This window comes from Epinephelus fuscoguttatus, linkage group LG1, assembly GCF_011397635.1.
Source record: "Epinephelus fuscoguttatus linkage group LG1, E.fuscoguttatus.final_Chr_v1".
Classification (NCBI taxonomy): Eukaryota; Metazoa; Chordata; class Actinopteri; order Perciformes; family Serranidae; genus Epinephelus; species Epinephelus fuscoguttatus.
The window spans coordinates 40,469,270-40,488,240 of record NC_064752.1 but is presented as its reverse complement, the minus strand read 5'-3'; the positions used below and the strand labels follow the sequence as shown (position 1 = coordinate 40,488,240).

At 39.8% G+C, this 18,971-nt stretch overlaps 1 protein-coding gene across 2 annotated transcripts; it reads left to right on the top strand.

The window, feature by feature from the left end:
• Nucleotides 1-4,539: 4,539 nt before the first annotated feature.
• Nucleotides 4,540-18,859, top strand: bin2b (bridging integrator 2b). Of its 2 annotated transcripts, none has more exons than XM_049579745.1 (12): nt 4,540-4,978; nt 8,070-8,150; nt 9,286-9,340; nt 9,786-9,880; nt 12,001-12,096; nt 12,287-12,394; nt 12,513-12,598; nt 13,991-14,066; nt 14,253-14,335; nt 14,513-15,263; nt 16,554-16,646; nt 18,360-18,859. In XM_049579745.1, the coding sequence occupies exons 1-12, from the start codon at nt 4,886-4,888 to the stop codon at nt 18,471-18,473; spliced, it is 1,731 nt and encodes a 576-aa protein (XP_049435702.1). In that variant the 5' UTR covers nt 4,540-4,885; the 3' UTR covers nt 18,474-18,859. The 2 variants fall into 2 exon arrangements, with proteins under 2 accessions (XP_049435702.1, XP_049435781.1); XM_049579824.1 differs by having other exon boundaries at nt 4,541-4,978; nt 18,363-18,859.
• Nucleotides 18,860-18,971: the final 112 nt, after the last annotated feature.

Sequence of the window (18,971 nt, the reverse complement as noted above, 5' to 3'; positions counted from 1 at the left end):
AGATACTGACATCAATAGAGATAGGCATCAATTGAGATAGGCATTCATGGACATGAACAGAATGAGACAATGGCCCTCTGGGCACAGACAAGTCATTGGACATGACTGTTTGTAATCATTTTGTGTCTCTTCATGTTTGTTTTATGTCTTTTTGTAATCATGTTGTATCTCTTTATGTTTGTTTTGTGTCTTTTTGTAATCATTTTGTGTCTCTTTATGTTTGTTTTGTGTCTTTTTGTAATCATTTTGTGTCAATTTATGTTTGTTTTGTGTCTTTTTGTAGTCATTTTGTGTCTCTTTATGTTTGTCTTATGTCTTTATGTAGTCATTTTGTGTCTCTTGGGCCCCTGACCTCCTGGGCTCATCGGCTTGTGCTCAGTAGGCCTGTTGAGTAATCCATCAGCCTACATTCTCGTGGTTCTCTGTGGGCCAAAGCCTTATTTATAAATACACTCTTCTACACCAAAATCATGAGTGGCTTTTCTACTCACATTTACATTTTTTTTTGTCAATATAATAAATCAATTGTATTAGGAGGCTGGGAAAACAGGTGTAGTGTAGGTTTACCTGTAATATCTGAGGACACAATAATGAAATATTCAGTTAAATGGCATATAGAGTGTCTTATTTCCTTAATGTGAAGTAGGCCCCATTGGGTTGGAGCACATTTGTTTGTCATATTAGGCTTGTTATCATGAGTAGCATAAATGTCAACAGTGGCTGACTTGGCAAACAGTGCAGCTCAGTTCCCCAACATGATGAGGAAATTTGATATCAGAGTTGTAGAATAGGTGAATCAGAAACAGGAGAGACTCATATGACAGGGTGTACATCAGAAACTTGATATTTTAAAACAAACTGACCAAAGCTGCGAAGCCATGGTTAAGGCTAAGTCTAACATACTTTATTTCAGATTTGTAACCCTACTGAAAATAGTGATCAGACATTCAGCTGGTCATGGACACATGAACATCTTTGTACACTTAGATCCCAGTGTGTTCAAAAATTATTTATCAACCAAATGAAACATGAAAAGTAAATAGATTAAATTAAATATAAAAAAAAAGTATCTCACCATGATAAATAAACAATATCAATAAAATCAATGTAACTTAGTAGCTACAGGAAATACTTCTTCAAAATATACTGATATGTAAATGTATCCATGTACAAATTGAATTCAACCAGAAGTTTGGAAAGGACTTAGAGAATCTTGCCTTATGCGTGTGAAATTTACCCATTGTAAATATAAGATTTGTCATGTAACTCAAAGGCTTATTTGAATTAAGTGATAATGCACCTCAGCCACTACCCATCATTTATTTTTCCAGTGTATGTATTCAGTAGCTTTAAGACTTCATGTACACGACTAGCTTTCCCCCAAAGTTTTTCAACTTAAAAACTTTTCTCAAATGAACATTGTTTATGGCTTCATCGTGGATAACAGCAAGGATGACTTCATGGTATATAACATTCTTCTACTTGGAAAGTTTTACTTACACAAATCCAAGTATTTGTAAGTGAAACATAGGTTTAGTGTGTTTCATAACGACTTTCTGTCTTATTAGAAAGCCCTTACAGGGGAACTATGCCCATTTTCAAAATCCATATGTTATTCTTATGGTCTAAGACAGTCCAAAATATTAGTAAACATTAACAAATCTCTCTCAAATCCAAAAACTAGAGTGCTAAATTTCCAATTTGTGATGTCATAGGGTATAAAGTCTGCTCCACAGACAATAAATGGTGAAAGATGACACTGAGAGCACCTATGGTAATGTTCTGAGTAGGTCTATATGGGTACATTTTCTGCGTCAGAACTAATATAGGATAACGCCTGTTTGGCTATAAAAAAAGAAAAAAAAAACTTATGTTTGATATAGTCATAGCAAAAAGGGTTATTTTGTGAGAATGGAAATTAGCTCCCCCTCCTTGCTTTACAAATTACATGGTTTCTTGTCTACATCATGAAGAAATCTGATACACTCTGTCTAACTCCCTCATCAAGTTTTCTAAAATCTGGGGACCTTTTACCAAACATATCAAGCGAGTAATGTGGAATTTATACTTTTGCGTTGAATCGACGGCCATAGCTATGGCACCTACGCCGTAGCCTGACATGCACCTCCCCAGAGATGTAACTACATGTCGCGGTGATGCAGACCTCTGTGCTGTTCTTGTAAGCTAAAACCATTTCCCTCAGTGGAAACAAAGCTTCTTTTTACTTTTATTTAACAGATAAGAAAAAACAAATTGTGAAGATAATAAAGCCTCCATAAAAATAGCATTTTAAGTCCTGATTGTGATTTATCCTGGCTTCATATTTGCAGAGGAAATCTCCTCTTGTTGCTAGGCTAATTTATAAAATGTAAAATGCCATAGGCTTGTGCTAATAACGTTAGCATATTGTATTTGTTTGGAAAACATGTTTAGTATGACAGTTGTTTTGTCGGTGAATGTTGTGAGTTGTAATGGAGCCAAATTATGTGCCGTTACCTTTGTTAAATGTTGCTGTTTTATATGAGAAGAGGAAAAGATCGCTAGCCACTAGGCTAATTTATACAATGTAAAATGCCATAGCCTTATGCTAATAACATTAGCATGTTGTATTTGTGGGAAAATGTGTCCGGTTAAAGACAAGTGTTTGTCTGTGAATGCTGCGAGTCATAGACGAATTTGGCAAGCGATTTGTGTATGCCGCCATCTTGCGGTGGCGCCATTGCTGCAGTGACGTGTCAGTCATCAATTCATTATGCTGTCATTGTGAACTGACTCTCTACAATGACAGCATCATGAATAGCTGGACTGATGATGTTAGACAGTGGCCTCCGGTAACTGATGAAGGTATCTTAAATGAGTACCGATATTAATTTAGAAATTAATCATTGTTTGAGCGATAAGCAGGAAAGATTAGAGTAATAGGGAGACAATAGACTGTATCATTAAACACTGTGTAATATAACGTTAGCATACGTTACGTGTGCTGACGTTAGCAAGCTAGCAGCGTGACATCATTATGGACAGGCTACGTGACTAAAAACAACAACAACACGTGTTTGTGTTTTGTTTTAGGTATTCAAGAATATTTTATTGATCGCCTGGCCTCCGATGACCAGAAAAACGGCAATTACAGGTCTCTGATTGAGGGTCACAATTAACTGAGCTCCGGATGGGTCGAGCAAATTTTACACCGCCTTTTAGACGACTATCACATCATATTGAAGGCGATCAATACTGATCGCCTTCAATATGATGTGATGGTCACGTAGCCTGTCCATAATGATTAAATGTCACGCTGCTAGCTTGCTAATGTAACATCATCAATCCAGCTATTCATGATGCTGTCATTGTAGAGTCAGTTCACAATGACAGCATAATGAATTAATGACTGACACATGTCACCGCAGCAATGGCGCCGCTGCAAGATGGCGGCATACACAAATCGCTCGCCGAATTCATCTATAGTGAAGCTGATTTGTGTACTTGTGTTTGAAATTGTCGCTATTAAGCCATGTAAATGTGTGTTTAATATGTGTTTTGGGTGTGTTTTGAATCAACTAAACCTTACAGCACGTCACAGAAACCAAGACACTAACTAGTGTTTTGGAGGTCGTAACTGCAGAGAGACAGACACACCACTGCACAATGACGTAGGATCTGCTGCACAACTATAAATCCCACCTCAAGGAGTCAAGCTGATGAACCACAGCCTCCTTGCATTGGACTGTACACTGTGCTTTGATCTGCCAGGACACTAGGTGTCTGTTGGACCTTCCTTGACCACCCATGGTCTTTACCCCATGGATGCTATCTTTTAGCTTCAACCCTCCTGTGGACATAAGTAGGAACTGACATATACTTGAACTTTATTTCCCTTAGCTGGCAGTGTGTTATCCTTTCTCTCATAATTTCTTAACAATTTTATTATTACTCCTATTATTATGATTATTTATTCATGTTTTAATATTTTGTTTTTGTCATCATCTTTTTTCTTTGTCCTGTATTTCTTTTGTCTGTATTTGTGTATTGTTAAAGTGTTTGAAACTCAGAAATAAAATCTAAACAAGCAAAAAAAGAAACAAAATTCTGTGGATCCTCAAAACCAGTCTCCCATTCTCTGTCTATGGAGCAGCTCCAGACTTTATACCCTATGACATCACAAATTTTAGACTTTCTGCCCTGGTTGTTAGCTTTGAGAAAGAGTAGCTCATGTTCACAAATACTGGTTGAACTTATGTGGGCCAGGAAATAACATACTGGAATTATTAGTTTAGGTGGTGTTGCCCTTTAAATTCATGACAAAGAAATGGAGCGTTTGTGCGATGTAAGGCAAAGATTTCAAAACCATGTTGTTTGTACATGAATATTTGAAAAAAAAAAAAAAAGAAGAAGAAGAAGCAACTCAGCACTACCTGTAATCCGCGGCTACCCTGCTGACGTCACACTGCTGAATCAGGTACGCATCATCAGACAGACGCAATCTGCTCACATCGTTTTCAGGTGAGTGTTGGATGACTTCCACCTTTGATAGCAGATGGGAGTGGAGCGAGGTTTTGCAACAGTGAACACGATGTTTATTTTGCGGATCAGGACACGCACAGACTCATGTCAATAATTCCTCGGACAAGTTGAAACTAGAGAAGACTGATGATGGTGATGGTGATGATGTAAGCTTGGCGTCCAGCTGGTTTTAACACCGCTTGTGTGTCTGTGAGTGTGTGTGTATGCGTGTAATCCTTGTGTCTTGACACTTAACATTGTTGCTCCACCTCCATCGCCTTGAATTGAAGTCGCAGTTGAGCAGCGGTAAGGCAGTTTCTCAAGAGGAAGCAGACAAGCGGGAGGCGGATTGCTTTCAGTGAGGAGACGCACAGAAAAGTTGACGATGGCAGAGAACAAGATGGGCCCGAACCTCCAGGCTGGAGCTGGATTCCTCGCCAAACGGGTCCAGAAGTCTTTGAATCGAGCTCAGGAGAAGGTAAGTCAGGGAAAACAACTTAGTAAAGTTTCTTTGACGTTTAACTTCAGAACTGTACACTAGAGGCACTGACATTAGTTTGGTGAGCTGTGAGACAGACTTGATCAAGCTTGTTCTGTCATCCAGGTTTACGCTGTGGTTATATAAACTAATTAAATGCCCTACTGTGAACAGATTTTCCTTCAGAGTAGCTCAAATAACGTTTTTAAACAGAATATGAGGCATGTCTGAAGGGGATTTAGCTTCTAGCATAGGATTTACAAGAAGGCTTCCAAACTGGGACAAGCAGCTCCTTCAGAGGATTAGTCCAGTATAGCTATAGTTTAGAGGCCCACATAGAAAAAACTGGCAAATGAGAAAATGACAATAGCTGTAGCCTGTTGCTTAAGAATTGTGTTGCTCTGTGGCTACTGTTACTTTCCCTATCTATGGTCCCGTTATCAAGCTCTGTACCAAGTTGTAAGTCATAATTAAATGCTCCCAGGTGTGAGGATACAATCGTGTAAAGCTTCATCATAACAAATTGTAACAACCTGTGATACTGACCAGAAGAGAAACGGAAACGCTGTTTGTGCAGGCAATTCAATGCACAAGGCTGTAAAACATGTGCCATAAGCCATGTCTACTGTGTGTTTGAAACTGTCTACATTTGAATAATAACCTTGGCTATTAGTCTGGTGCATTAATAAAACAGTAGCTTGGACTTCCCCTGGTCTAAGCATCATAGTGTCTTTCAGCACTGTACAGCTGTGTGCGGACACACAAGCTGCCACTTCCTGACTGTGCACTTCCTCTAGCTTACTGAGCCTTTCTCGCACTTTTGTTTGTGGTTGACTAGTTTGATTTCGCTGCTGCTGCTCCACCTCAGAAGAGCAGCTTGCACGTACTCTGAGCTGCGAGACCGGAGCCTATTTTAGGGAGTTGGAGTTTTCATCTGGAAAATGAGAGTATAGACATCATAATGAGAGCCTTTGTTGCAGATTTAAAGTTAAAGGTCATGTGATGTGGCGTTCAGGCTCTCAACCAGCTGCATGCAGTGGACTGTGAAGGACAATGTAATACTTGGCCATGTGTGTCTAGTTTGTTGGAGGCATAGGAGTATGTGTTACTGAGTATGTGTGCAGCACTAATCCGTTATGATTATTACTGCTACACTGTTAAATCAGCTTGGCCTGTGTATTCCAATGTCCTGACAGTGGTGACACTGTGTTTAAGTCACCTGAAATCTACTTTGACATTTCTGTAGTGCAACTTCTTATTGGCCAATATGTACACCAATACCAATATATGATTTGGGCCAGTATATCGGCCTGGCTATTTAAAGAGTAGACCACCAATTTAGCATTGCACTCCCGAGGGCAATGTCAGATTCATGATGGACAGTAAAAAAAATATCAAAATTGATACAGCAGAACCAGAGATATTGTCTTTTTTAGTTAATACGTTCTTCCACCTTGTCAAAAACTGTTGTCTACTGTCTAACTTACCCACAGTGCAACTGGACTGCAGACAGATTGGTCAAGATATGTATATGTGCTGCAGAAATGAGCCCTAAAATGTGAAATTGCGAAATTTTTCATTTCCAGTTCCCTCATCTCGAAGTCAGGGGATTTTTTAAATGGCTCTTTAGTTAGATGCCTGGAATAACAGTTTTAATGTTTTGCTCTACAAGTTTTAAAAAGGTCAGTAAATACTTGTGTATTTGTAAATTTTGAAGCTTTTCTGTGTCTTTTCAAAGGCGCTTGCTAACATGTGGCTAAATGAGACTAAAGAATATCATCATGCCAAAAAATGTTTTTAAAGTCTTGTTGTGGTGGCAACATTGAGATCATGCGACTGTAGTGTAGTTTGTGTACAGCAGGGGTGTCCAAACTTTTTTGAATGGGGGCCAGATAAAACAACGTGAAAACACCTGGGGGCCGACTGATTCTCGCATCAAAAGTGTTTTTGTTTTTTTTTAAGTGAGATAAATGCAACCATTTTTATCTTTTAATAAACTATTACTACTTGATGCCTGTCTACAATGTAATGTATGATAGTCCTGTCATTGTGAGGTGAAGGGTAAAAATGCGAAGTGATCTTGCTTGATTAACCATTATTGTGTAAAGGACCACATATGGTGTATTTTGAAAGTCAAGCCAAGGGCTGATTAAAATTGGTCTGTGGGCCACAATTGGCCCCCGGGCCAGACTTTGGACATGCCTGGTGTACAGCCTAACATTAGCTTTTTACATCTTGTGATTGCATTTACCCTTCAAAAATCACGAAATTGATGTTCATATGTGAAGATTGTCATGCTGAACAATACATATAAGTATCATAAGCTTTTGTTTGCCACAGTTTATTTTCTGAAATCATTCAAAATCCAATGAAAAAATTCTATTATAGCTGCAGCCACATTACGTTTGGTACGTACACAACACGGCCCTTCAAACTTTGTCTCCCGCCTGTACAAGATAAACCCAGCATTAGCATTTTCTTTGGGGCTTCCAATTCTGTACCAAGGTTCTAAGGGCGCTGACTGTGCACTGGCGCGTAAGCATGGCGGACAAGTCATGTAGCTGTTGGGTGGCTCACATAGCTGTTCCAACTGCAGCAATATTTACTCGGTTTGGTCAGAAATTCGGATGTGTTATGCTAGTTGGGGCTAATGTAGCCTCCTCTAGCTTGCTGTAGAGATCAGGAATGTCTACTAAGGTCTTTAAGATCATTTCTGACTCCTCACCCCCAGATTATTTCACTTCAGCCCGTCTTCAGCCCCAACCAGTGCAGACTCAAGTAACATCACTCGAGGCAGTTGACCAGATTGTGTGTATCTACCTCTGGAGCCACAAAAGGTTTTATACACAGTGTACACAGAGTGGCTGCGTACCTTTTAAAAGTCTTTAAAAAGTCTTGCATTTAATTTTAAAAAGTGTTTAGCCCCCTTGAATACAACTTTTTCCATAGAAGCAGTAGAACTTCCCAACACCTGGAAAACAGATATTTATGAGTAAAATTGGAGTTCCCCTTCTATCAGTCTAGCTCTATTACTTACTAATTTTACCTTTCTGATGTTGAAACTTACTCTGAATCTGCCATCCTCCCTCAGGTCCTGCAAAAACTGGGCAAAACCATGGAGACCAAGGACGAACAGTTTGAACTATGTTTCCAGAGCCTCAACAAACAACAGGTACACCAACATGTAACCTTTTGAACACGAGAAGCTCTCTCTGCCAGGTAGTCCTTAGCTACTCATCGCAAGATGCAAATAAAGGTCACAGAAAGTGCTTTGCTTCAGTGAGTTTTTAAGGTGGCTTCTTTTATCCGTCTTACCTAACATCTCTAGTTAAATGGAGCACTGGTGAAACTGAAAAAAAGATGCCAACCCACAAGTTCACACAATCAGCTCAGCCTTGACAACAGGAAATAGGGCTTATCTATTCTGCATAAATTCAGCTTGTTCTGTCTCTTAGATATCTGTACACAAGCATTACCCTTGATACTAAAAGAAATGAGAATGCTCAGATTCAAGAAACGATCTATTTTAAGGTTTACCCACCTCCTCATGGATTAATAAGTTGGCCCAGTTTTGGTCTTTAAAAGGATTGAAAAGTGAGACTGTAACAGTGGAAAGAGGAAATAGCACAACCCTCTTTTTACAAATGAAAGGTTCAATTTAAAAGCAATAAAATTCCTCCTCATACAGTTCAATACACTCCGAGGTTGTGTTGCTACAGCCTTACTTTTAGCTTATGTGCTAATGTTTGCAAACTGTATTGCTATATAATGAAAACTACTAAATTAGTACACTTACTGCATGTCTCATTTCTAATTGTGCTGCTGTAACGCTGTGTTTTAGTGTTCATCATTATCTACTTGTGGCCACAATTGCTGCTGTTAGGCAAAAGTCACACAGGTTCACTTTTAAGTTGCTCAAAGCTCATTCAGGGTTTATTGCAACAACTGCAGTACATATTGGAGGGACACTGATGAGAAGCAACAGGAAGGAAGTCTACACGCTGACGAGACACGCTGCTTTCACTTCACCACTACCATCACCACATCAAATGTTGTGATTGTTGTTTATTTTAAAACACAATGTTTTGGTCTGACTATCAAGTGTTGTGGATTACATGCAGCTTGATGCAGAAAAAGTTACGCTGCAAGTAAAAGCAGGCCGCAGTCCAACAGAAGCACACTGATTTCAACATTCGAGGCTGCTGAGGAAATGATAAAGCATAAATGGCACCGGTCAGCCCCAGCGATAATGTCGCTGGGTGTCACCCGCTTTGACTTCACATTTTCTGCTCTGTATTTCCACACAGATCGATGGAACCAGGTTGTTTAAAGATGTCAAAGCCTACCACACAGCTGTGAAAGGTATGTTATGAAAGCACACACAGCACATACAGACCCACAGCACAGTGTGAACAGAACGCTGCTCTTTGCTGAGGACAGTTGGTGAATAATAGGGAAGTGGATGTCTACTATTCTTGGACCCTGTGTCGACTTTTGCAATTCTGTCTGCGTTGCCATGCTGAACAAGAACAAATAAAATCCTGCAGTAAAAATTGCAGACGCAGCACTGCATATGTGATTCATATGCAAGAAACTGCTAGTGTTGTCAACTATCGCTGCTGCATTGTGAGCTCCACTCAGGAAACCAGTGTTGTTCTGACCTTCTTGGAGTGGGTGTAGCAACAGTACCACAAACCCTAAAAACAATACGGCCACAATGAGCTGTGCTGCTGATGCTAGATGATAAGTTGATCCTTATGGAGTTATAAATACTTTTTTTGTTGCATTTTCCTGATTCTTTCCACAGCTGTGCATGAGACATCTAAGAGGCTGTCCCAGACGTTGCGAGACATCTACGAACCAGACTGGAACGGAGTGGGGGACCTCGCTGTCATTACAGAGGTATGTTCATAACGTGGTTTAGTGGATGTTTGCTTGAACAGTATTCTGAGAGCCACACAGGTCCTCAAAGCCAGGTCATTTGATAAATCAAATTTTATTTCAGCAGGTTGGGTTTCACCAAGCAGGTGCAAAGCTACAGGTAACTTTTATAAAAAATAACTTGTTGTCATTACTCTAAAACTGTGACTATATCCTGACAGTAGTACATGAGACAGTCTAAAAAACTCAGGTTCCTCTGGCTCCTCCTAGTGCTCCTTATGGCAAGAACCCATCATGCCTGAATAAAAACAAGTCAGAGCCAGGAGGAGTCTCTTACGCAGCTGTCAATCACTGTTCGTGCGCACACTGCACTGCCAGTAACAGTGCGCAAACTAAGATAAGGAAAGCAAACAAAAGAAGACCATCAATGAAAAGCTACCTAAAATGAAAGAGTTAAACTGAGCCAGGGATAATACAAGAGTAAACATCGGAGTGGCTTTATTGACATGGATTCGAAACTAATGCCAGCTCAGTTTCTGTTTAACTCTTTCTTTTTAGTTCACTTTTCGTCATATGTCTTCTTCTGTTTACTTGTCTTTGCCATGTACGCTGTTGTCGTCAAAGGTGGAATGGCCAGATTGCATTGCATGTGGTTGTTTCTTAGCCAGTGTGTTTGCAATGGTCCTCCTGAAGCTGCACACTAAAGATATTGAGCTTGACTGAGTGAGAGCGTGCGCACAGGAGGGGGGCTGCGCAGTGTGTGCACAAGCACTGATTGACATTGCGTTCAAGACTCCATCTGGCTCTGATTGGCTGCTTTTGTTCAGGCACAGTGAATTATTCTAGAATGCCATTAGGAGCACTAGGAGGAGCTGGAGGAACATGATTTTTCCCCATATTAACTGGTTCACATACCACTGTCAGGATATAGTTACAGTTTCAGTAAATACGACCAAGTTACTTTTTTATAAAATGTTCCAACTGTAGCTTTATAGAAGCTTGATCTAAGCTACCATGGAAATATAAGCATCCAGACTAACTTGGTCCCCATTTTGCAAGCAAGCATATGTATTGTCTTAAGCAGCGTTAATCTGTTTTGTTTGTTGTTGTTTTGTTTTCGTAGCTACTTTGGGGGCAGAACTAGACAACAAGCTGAACATCACACATGTTTGACATATTATGACGTAATACATTTGATGGCTGACATGTTAGCAAATATATTTATTTACAGATCCAGTTGCAACATGAGTATTCATTCGGGATCATGTTTCTGGCCACCAAATATAAGTCCAATATTCTCCCTCCTTTTAGCTCTGTTTTGGTCTCGACAGACACCTGAGGGTAGTTTTTAGTTTTTTAGCTGCAAAGTGCTACACATATGTTCACCAGCTAACTATTAAAATAAACACACAAGATGGAGACATAGCCTTCTCAGGGGAATGTTGCTACAGTTTAAAGGTGACAAGCATAAATCCTGATGTCCAAAATGAAATGCTACAGTGGAGTCACATATTTTAAGTTTGACAACTTTGTCAGAAATTCAGTTTTTTAATATTAGTACTTTTAAACCCAACTTTTCCCATCTCCGATTGATAATACTTCTTTCCTAGGCAGAGCAGACGTTCACAGAGCCAGACAGCAGACACACCAAAAGCCACAGACTCTGAGCAACTACCCACATAAGCCCTTGAGTCTTATCTAAGTCACAAACATGAGCACATGTCTGGTTCTTCGTGTAAGCTCGTTGAACAAGTAACCAAATAAACATTTACTGGGGAAAAAAATGTACTGCTAACGTCAGTGTGCATGCTAGATAGCTAATTAGCTGCTCAGCTGCAACATATCAATAACATTTGTCCATAAACCTTTTTTCTTCCTTTTTTTTAAATAATAAAAGGAAAACAGAATTTCTTTCATTAGATTAGTGTTGATAAATGTAGCATTGAAGATCTTGATATAAGCTTTTCCCTTCTTTGGTCAGTTGCTGCATTTTGTTAGTTTAAGTGAGTCAAGGTTTTTTATATCGTCCAACATAATTAAATCCGTATTTGCTGAAGTTATGTTTGTGGCTTGCTTAAAGTTATCTGGTCTTTAGAGACATGTGTTACAGTTGCAGTAATGTGATAACAATTGTCTCTTAGAGTGAAGACTTACTGTGGAACGACTTTGAAGAGAAACTATGTGACCAGATTGTCCGCACCATGGAGAACTACACAAGCCAGTTCCCTGAGGTCAAGGTAACCTGATGCTTTTTAAGTTGAATCAGTTCCTGCCAAAACTGTACGCAAACACTAGAATGGCTTCTGCGCCTCTTAGATATCACCAGTCTGATTTCGATGACACACATAGAGATAATCCACCCTCTCACTGGTGGATGACATATTCACTGAAATATCTCTTAACTCGAAACACTTGTCTGTGTTTCAGGAGCGAGTAGCTAAACGTGGTCGCAAGCTGGTGGACTACGATTCAGCACGTCACCACCTGGAAGCGCTACAGAATGCAAAGAAAAAGGATGAAGCCAAAATAGCAAAGGTAGCATTAGTACTACAGTGCACATACCGCAGAAATGCAGAGTGTTGTCTGATAAGAGTTTACTGTCAGTATTCTTTTTTTTTTTTTTTTTTATCGAATTCCTAATCTTCTTTATCAGGCAGAGGAAGAGTTCAACAAAGCCCAGAATGTCTTTGAAGAAATAAATAATGAGCTGAGGGAGGAGCTGCCTGTTCTCTATCAGAGGTACGGTACAAATCAGCACAGTCCAAGGTAACACTGAGTGGAATCCCATAGTGGAGTTTTGGATCATGATAAGATAAGTAAAGTTAGAATATCTGTGTAGAATAAATAAACTAGTTAAACGATGTCATGACAGTGTCTTGTTTGGTATTCCAGACTAACAAGAGCAACCCAGGCAAATCAGAACATACAGTGTGTGGCAGATGTGCCAATAAGCTATTTAAGATGTTTTAATATAAAAGAATCCCAATGGAGATATTCAGAAATGTGTCCAGGTTTCACCTTTTCAAAAGCTTTCCGGGAAGGTGCTCAGATATTGAATGAGAATACATCAGAAAGCACAAAACACTTCTGTGCAGAAAAGTAGGATTTCACTCCGTTTCTGTTTTTATTTTATTGTGTTTTTTTTTGGGGGGGGGGGGATTATACCTGTATAAGATAGCAAACAGTGGAGAGCTGACAGGAAATGAGACAGAGAGCAAGAGAAAGATGGGAATGATGTGCAACCAAGGCCAGACATAAACTGGAGACATTGCGGTTCATGTTTTGCACCCTGAAAGTACAGTTGGTAAAAATAACTTTTGTCATATTTGCTGAAAATGTCACTACATCCACACAGTAGTACATGAGACATATAATCTGTGAGAAAAAAATCATGTTCTTAGGCTTCCTCATAGTGCTTTTAATGGCATTCACACAAATCCACCTCACTAACAAAAACAACCAATCAGAGCCGAGGAGTCTCTAACGCAGCTGTCATACATGTCAATCACTGCTCATGAACTGCTGCCATACTCCAAAAGTGGGCAGCACTTGTCAAATATGAATCAAGATTGTATTGCTGCATTGCCTATTTCTCGCCTTAAATTTTTTAGAAACTTATTTTAGTGTACTGTTTAGTTGTAAAATGAGAGTGTTCAACCCACCCTCCATGTTGGAGACATGCGAGTGAAAACCAAGCACCTGGCCGATGGATTCTAGCAAATGCCATTAGAAGCACTAAAAGGAGAAAGGGGAAGAACACGATTTTTTGTTTGTTTACAGACTGTCTCAGATACTACTGTTCGGATGTAATGACAAATATGACAAAAAGTTGTGTGTGCACACTGTAGCTTTAATCCCGAGGCCACCCGCACCACTTGAAAGACATAAGTCTGACTGGAAAAACTAACTCAACCTTTGCATGATTGTTCTGAACAAGATGTGCAAAACCTCTCTTGACTGGAAGGACAAAACAAAACTTTGGGCCAGAAGTGTAAATGGCCTGTAGAATGTTCTGATGGAATCAGTCCATGCAGACATTTTCCAGAATGTGCATACAACAACATAAACTGAACGTGATTTATTGAAGGTCATATGAATGAACTGAAAGATAAACTGTCTTTGTCTCTGTAGCCGGATAGGTTGCTACGTGACCGTGTTCCAAAACATATCCAACCTGAGAGATGTCTTCTATAAGGAAATGAGCGTGGTAAGATATGACAGACATCCTTTCATTTCCACAATCGCAAAAAAGTAATGTGCTCTACTTGATGTGTGAAAAATCCGATTAAAAAAGAGACTTCCAACTGCATCTTTAAGTGATATTTAACTATGATAGATATGGTATTTGTGTGGCAAGTTGGTTTGTGTGTTTATGTTGCACTTTGTGTTGCAGCTGAACCATGAGCTGTACAATGTGATGAAGAAACTGGAGACTCAACACTCGGGAAAAGCTTTCATCATCAAGGGTCTGAACAGGTAAGGCACTGTGTTGCAAGTGTTCCCAACAACAATGTCTTCTTGTCTAGGAGGGAAATAGCACACATACATAATGCATGTCCACCATTTCTGTTCAGTATGCTGGAGTACGAATTATTCTATTTAGGTAGATTTTTAAATCTTCAAAAATAACTAAGGTACTTTTTCTTCAAATAGCACAACAAGCAAGTCAAAGAAGAGAAAGTCTCTGGTTATCTCCAATCCCATCCCTTGCAATACTGCTTTCCCAGCTGACCATGTCTCCATCCATGCATCCACTGAAAATGGAAAAGACGCTGTGCCCTCTTCCCCTGTCCAACGACCTCAAAGCATCTCTGAAGAACCTGTCCCACCAGAAGAAAGTTCTGTTTCATCCAAAGATGTCAACTCGTCAGACTCCGATCTCAGCTCCAGCGGTGCCAACACACCTAAGAGGCAGTCAGTGTGTGACAATGAGAACAGCGACAGGAGCACAGGGAGTCAGAGTCCAGCAGTGGCAGAGGCAGAGGCAGAGGCAGAGGCAGAGGCAGTGGCGGAGGCAGAGGCAGTGGCGGAGGCAGAGGCAGTGGCGGAAGCAGAGGCAGTGGCGGAAGCAGAAGCTGAACTTGCTACAAGCCAGTCGGATGACTCTGGGGTGGTAGTACCAGTGTCGGAGGCCACAAGTCAGGAGGCGTCCAATCCCTCTGATTCTGCAGATAGTGCCCCACAGAGTCCAGAGCAGGAGACTGTGAGTGATCCACCAGCAGAGGAGGCCAAGCCCAAACCTCCACCAGTCCCGGCCCCTCGCATCTCCTTCCGCTCCACGGAAAAACCCCGTATCTTACCTGCTGAGGAGCAGGAGGAGACAGAGGAAGCATCAGTCCACCAGGAGACAGCTGACTCAGGAGATGACTCCCGCTCAGACAATCCACCAGGCTTCCTATACAAGGTACACGACTTGAATTTAAGGAAGACTTTAACATTTGGGTGAAACTGTTAATTTGCTTTCTTGCATTGGACATAGCCACACTTGGCTTGTTTCCCCCTGCCTCCAGTTCCTATACTGAGCTAGGTGCTCTAACTCCAGTTCCGAACTTCACCAACATGAGATTAATGTTGACTTTCTCATCTCAGTCTTTAAAGATTCTGTATACAACATTCGGAGCATTAATATAGCTTCAAACTGCTCTTTGCTATAAGGACATAATGGAGTAATAGCATCCGGAGCAGAGAATTAAGTCACGCTCCTCAGGGTGTGTTGTAATCTGAGCTTCTTTGTGGTTTGTTGTGGTAGACGCTCCGGCCACATGTGCATGTCAGTGCACTGGGAGTCCTGTGTGTGTGTATCCCACTAGCTCGCTAATTGCTACCACTGGGGTGTAGCGCCTACCCTCTGGTTCCCGGTGGTTAACACCGTCAGCTCTGTCAGCACTGTTGCCATTGTTGGCACTGTTCACATTGTTAGCACCATTAGCTGCTAGCTGCTGGCACGGCCACCTCCATGTTGAGAGCTGTGTGCGGACAGTCCCCACTGAGACTCTGAGTCATAGATTACTCTGAATGTTGCATACAGCTCCTTTGACGAAAGCAAACAACCATATTTTCCTAACCTGTTTTACCTGTTCTTTCAAAGTGAGACTGTGTAACTATGTAAATTGGGTGAATCGTGACCACACGTGACAATTACAGTATAATGCTAAATGCTAAAATGTTGTGTAACAGTAACACAAGTAGCCCAGAGAAGAGTCGTATGTACCAGTGTTATAAAAGGAGTATTAGTTGTATTTTGAAGTGTTAGTCTACCTGCCCAGAGATTGCAGATGGAAACTATTCAGTGGCTTAATCTAGTAAAAATCATACTTTGTAAAAATGAAATCAGTGTTTTTTCTATGTGACTATTATGATGAGCTTCTAAAATATCTGCCTTAGAGATTTCAGTTTCCACTTCAATACAGAGAAGGTGAATAACATTTCCTTTGAAATCTGAAAACTAAAAAAGCAGTTCCTATGAAAACTCATGCCAGTGTGTTCTCTGTGTAATTGTATATGTTCAGATGATCAGAGACACTGTGCCTGGAATGACTAGTTGCTGTTGAAAACTTTAAATGTAAATTTTCAAATCTGTGAACATTTACCTCCACTGTATTGGGTTGGAACAAATCTCAGATATCTTTAAACCTGGAAACTGTTTTAATAATTTAGGTGAATTGCCCTTTTAAAGTTGACTGTTTTACACCAGGGGGTGGCATTAGAGAGCCATGAAGCATCTGAAGACGGCCTGCTCCAGTTTGAAGAGGGAGACATCATCCTGGTGCTTGCTGACACTCAAGAGGTTTGTGTGCATTCTTGCAAAGCATAGCTCACTCTTTGTGGCACCTCAGACATAGAGGATTACACATTTCCTGTTAAGACTGCTCATTTTTGTGGACATTGGACTGTGTTCTGAGCCTGGATATGTTGTTTAGACCAGTGTATTGTGGGAAGTTGTTCTTTCTGTTTAAGCCATGTATGCATCCTGCTGGTGATGTAATTTTCATCATGTCTGGGGTCTTTGTCGAGTGATTAATATAATCTTTCCCTGTGGGTAACTTTAAGTGGTAATGTCACATTTAGGCATTTCCACCGCTGATAAAATACAGTCTGACAGAAGGAAATGTTTCAAACGTCTGAAATAAAATATCTACTTAACAAGGGGCCACACTCACAAAACATCCTAAGGCTTAGGAGAAACTCCTAAAAATAATAAGCTGCGTTTTAGATTCAGTTAATAAGGATCCAGTCTACTCACCAACAAATCAAACAGTCTTGTTGATACTGGCAAAATGCTGTTGGCAGGAATGGTGAACTGTCTGTGAGAATTAATACCAAACCAAAAACTTCAGATTCACGTTTGTGTGAGAGTTTATTTATAATAATACATTTTTATTATTTGTTAAGTGTAGACTAAATAATTACCAAATGAAATGTAGAAATATATAGCTCTTTTTTTTATGGCCATCGACAGACTACGCATGGATATGCTAATTGTAGGATATGAAAAATTAGAGTCACCACCCAAGACTATGCTCCCATGAATACATATTTAATTGAATTACCACCTCGGTGACATTTCAAGCTTCACACTCTTTATCCGACCTGATGAAGAGAATGTCACCTTGGTGGTTATTTTACTAAATATATGTTCATGGGAACATAGTCTAGTGTGCAAACTCTATTTTTTCATCTTTTGCATAATGCGTTGTTCAGCACCTGATGTTCCCTGTCTGGATTTGCATGCTTTTGTATACATTTTTTTAATGTAGAATTTCCCTATTAAAGGCAAAATTCTTGAGTATAAAAAAAGAAGTCAAATTTAACTTTGCTTCATATTTGAAATCTATTTTAATTTAATCTTTAATCAAATTGAATAAATGTAATAACATTTTACAGTCCATTCAAAAAAATCTATATATTTTTCAAATGTATAGTTAAATTTAATTTAGACTTGAATTACATTTTTTAAATTGTATTTATTACATTTATTAAAAAATGAAAAAAAAAATTAATCAAAATTAATTAAACTTTTAATTCAGTCTATAATTCAATGTTTTAATTGTTTTGTTAGATTTAATTCTCTATTTTTTAATAATTTAATGTCAAAATTTTTAATCTGACCTAATCTAGTTCCTTTGCACACCCCTTTTCACATATTGATGAATATTTTATTTCACATTCACTGACACAGACCAATCCCATGTTAACCCACTTCAACAGGGTCAGCTATGTCACCTTCTCTTAGCTTAGGAGTTCTCTTAGTCTCTAAGTGTCTCTCAGCAGCTTTGTCAATTGCTCTTAAGAGGAAACTTTTTAGGAGGAGATGTTTGATGCCTAATGGTAAGAAAAGACAGGTAGTGAACACAACCCCAGATTTTATTGTCGGTCCCTTAGAGTGCAAGAAATCACACCAAAAGTAAATCCTAACACTCATTCACAAAGTATCTGATCAGAGTGTGGATTGTTCACTTGAAATCTTGTGCTACATGGGTTTAATGTGTGTGTCTCGCAGCAGGAAGGCCTGGTGAAGGGGATCAGGGAGGAGAGTTGGAACCAGCACAGGGATCTACAAAATCACTGTGGGATCTTCCCGGAAAAACTCCTCCGGCCTGTCGAAGCAGAGTGAGGCAATAGTCAGTCCTCAGTCTGTAATACGTTATTCTTCCATCGAGCAGTTGGTGACTCACACACTCTCACACACACACACACATTCACACACACCCACACACAGAGGGAGTGAACCCATATGTTGTGGGTGCAGAAGCTGTACAAACAGATGAGCACAAGTCCCACGTGGGGCTTCACATGCAATGATGTTGCAACCTGTGGAACAAAAGCAACTGAGCTTTAGAACATTTTGTGAAAGAGTGTTTGGATCATTAAATGTTACAGTATTTTCTTCTTTTTGCATTTTCAAAGTCTTTCCGTGAAACACTGTGAAACAAAAAAAGTTTTTATATTGATGCTGTGATCTTGTAAAATTCCCTAATAAAGTTTCTAAGTAAAAGAGAATAGGAGGTTGTTCTGGTATGAAGTTCTGCATATTTGAATACAATAAGGTTTCATTTTGGGCCATTTATTTAGCTGATGTGGGAGTTTCCAGTCTAAGGGAAGTGGATATACA

Excerpts from the sequence above, each read along its gene's own strand:
- bin2b (XM_049579745.1), top strand. The coding sequence starts at position 4,886 with ATGGCAGAGAACAAGATGGGCCCGAACCTCCAGGCTGGAGCTGGATTC. Across the intron at positions 4,979-8,069 it reads TGAATCGAGCTCAGGAGAAG|GTCCTGCAAAAACTGGGCAA; the intron begins GTAAGTCAGGGA and ends ATCCTCCCTCAG. Across the intron at positions 12,097-12,286 it reads GCCAGTTCCCTGAGGTCAAG|GAGCGAGTAGCTAAACGTGG; the intron begins GTAACCTGATGC and ends TCTGTGTTTCAG.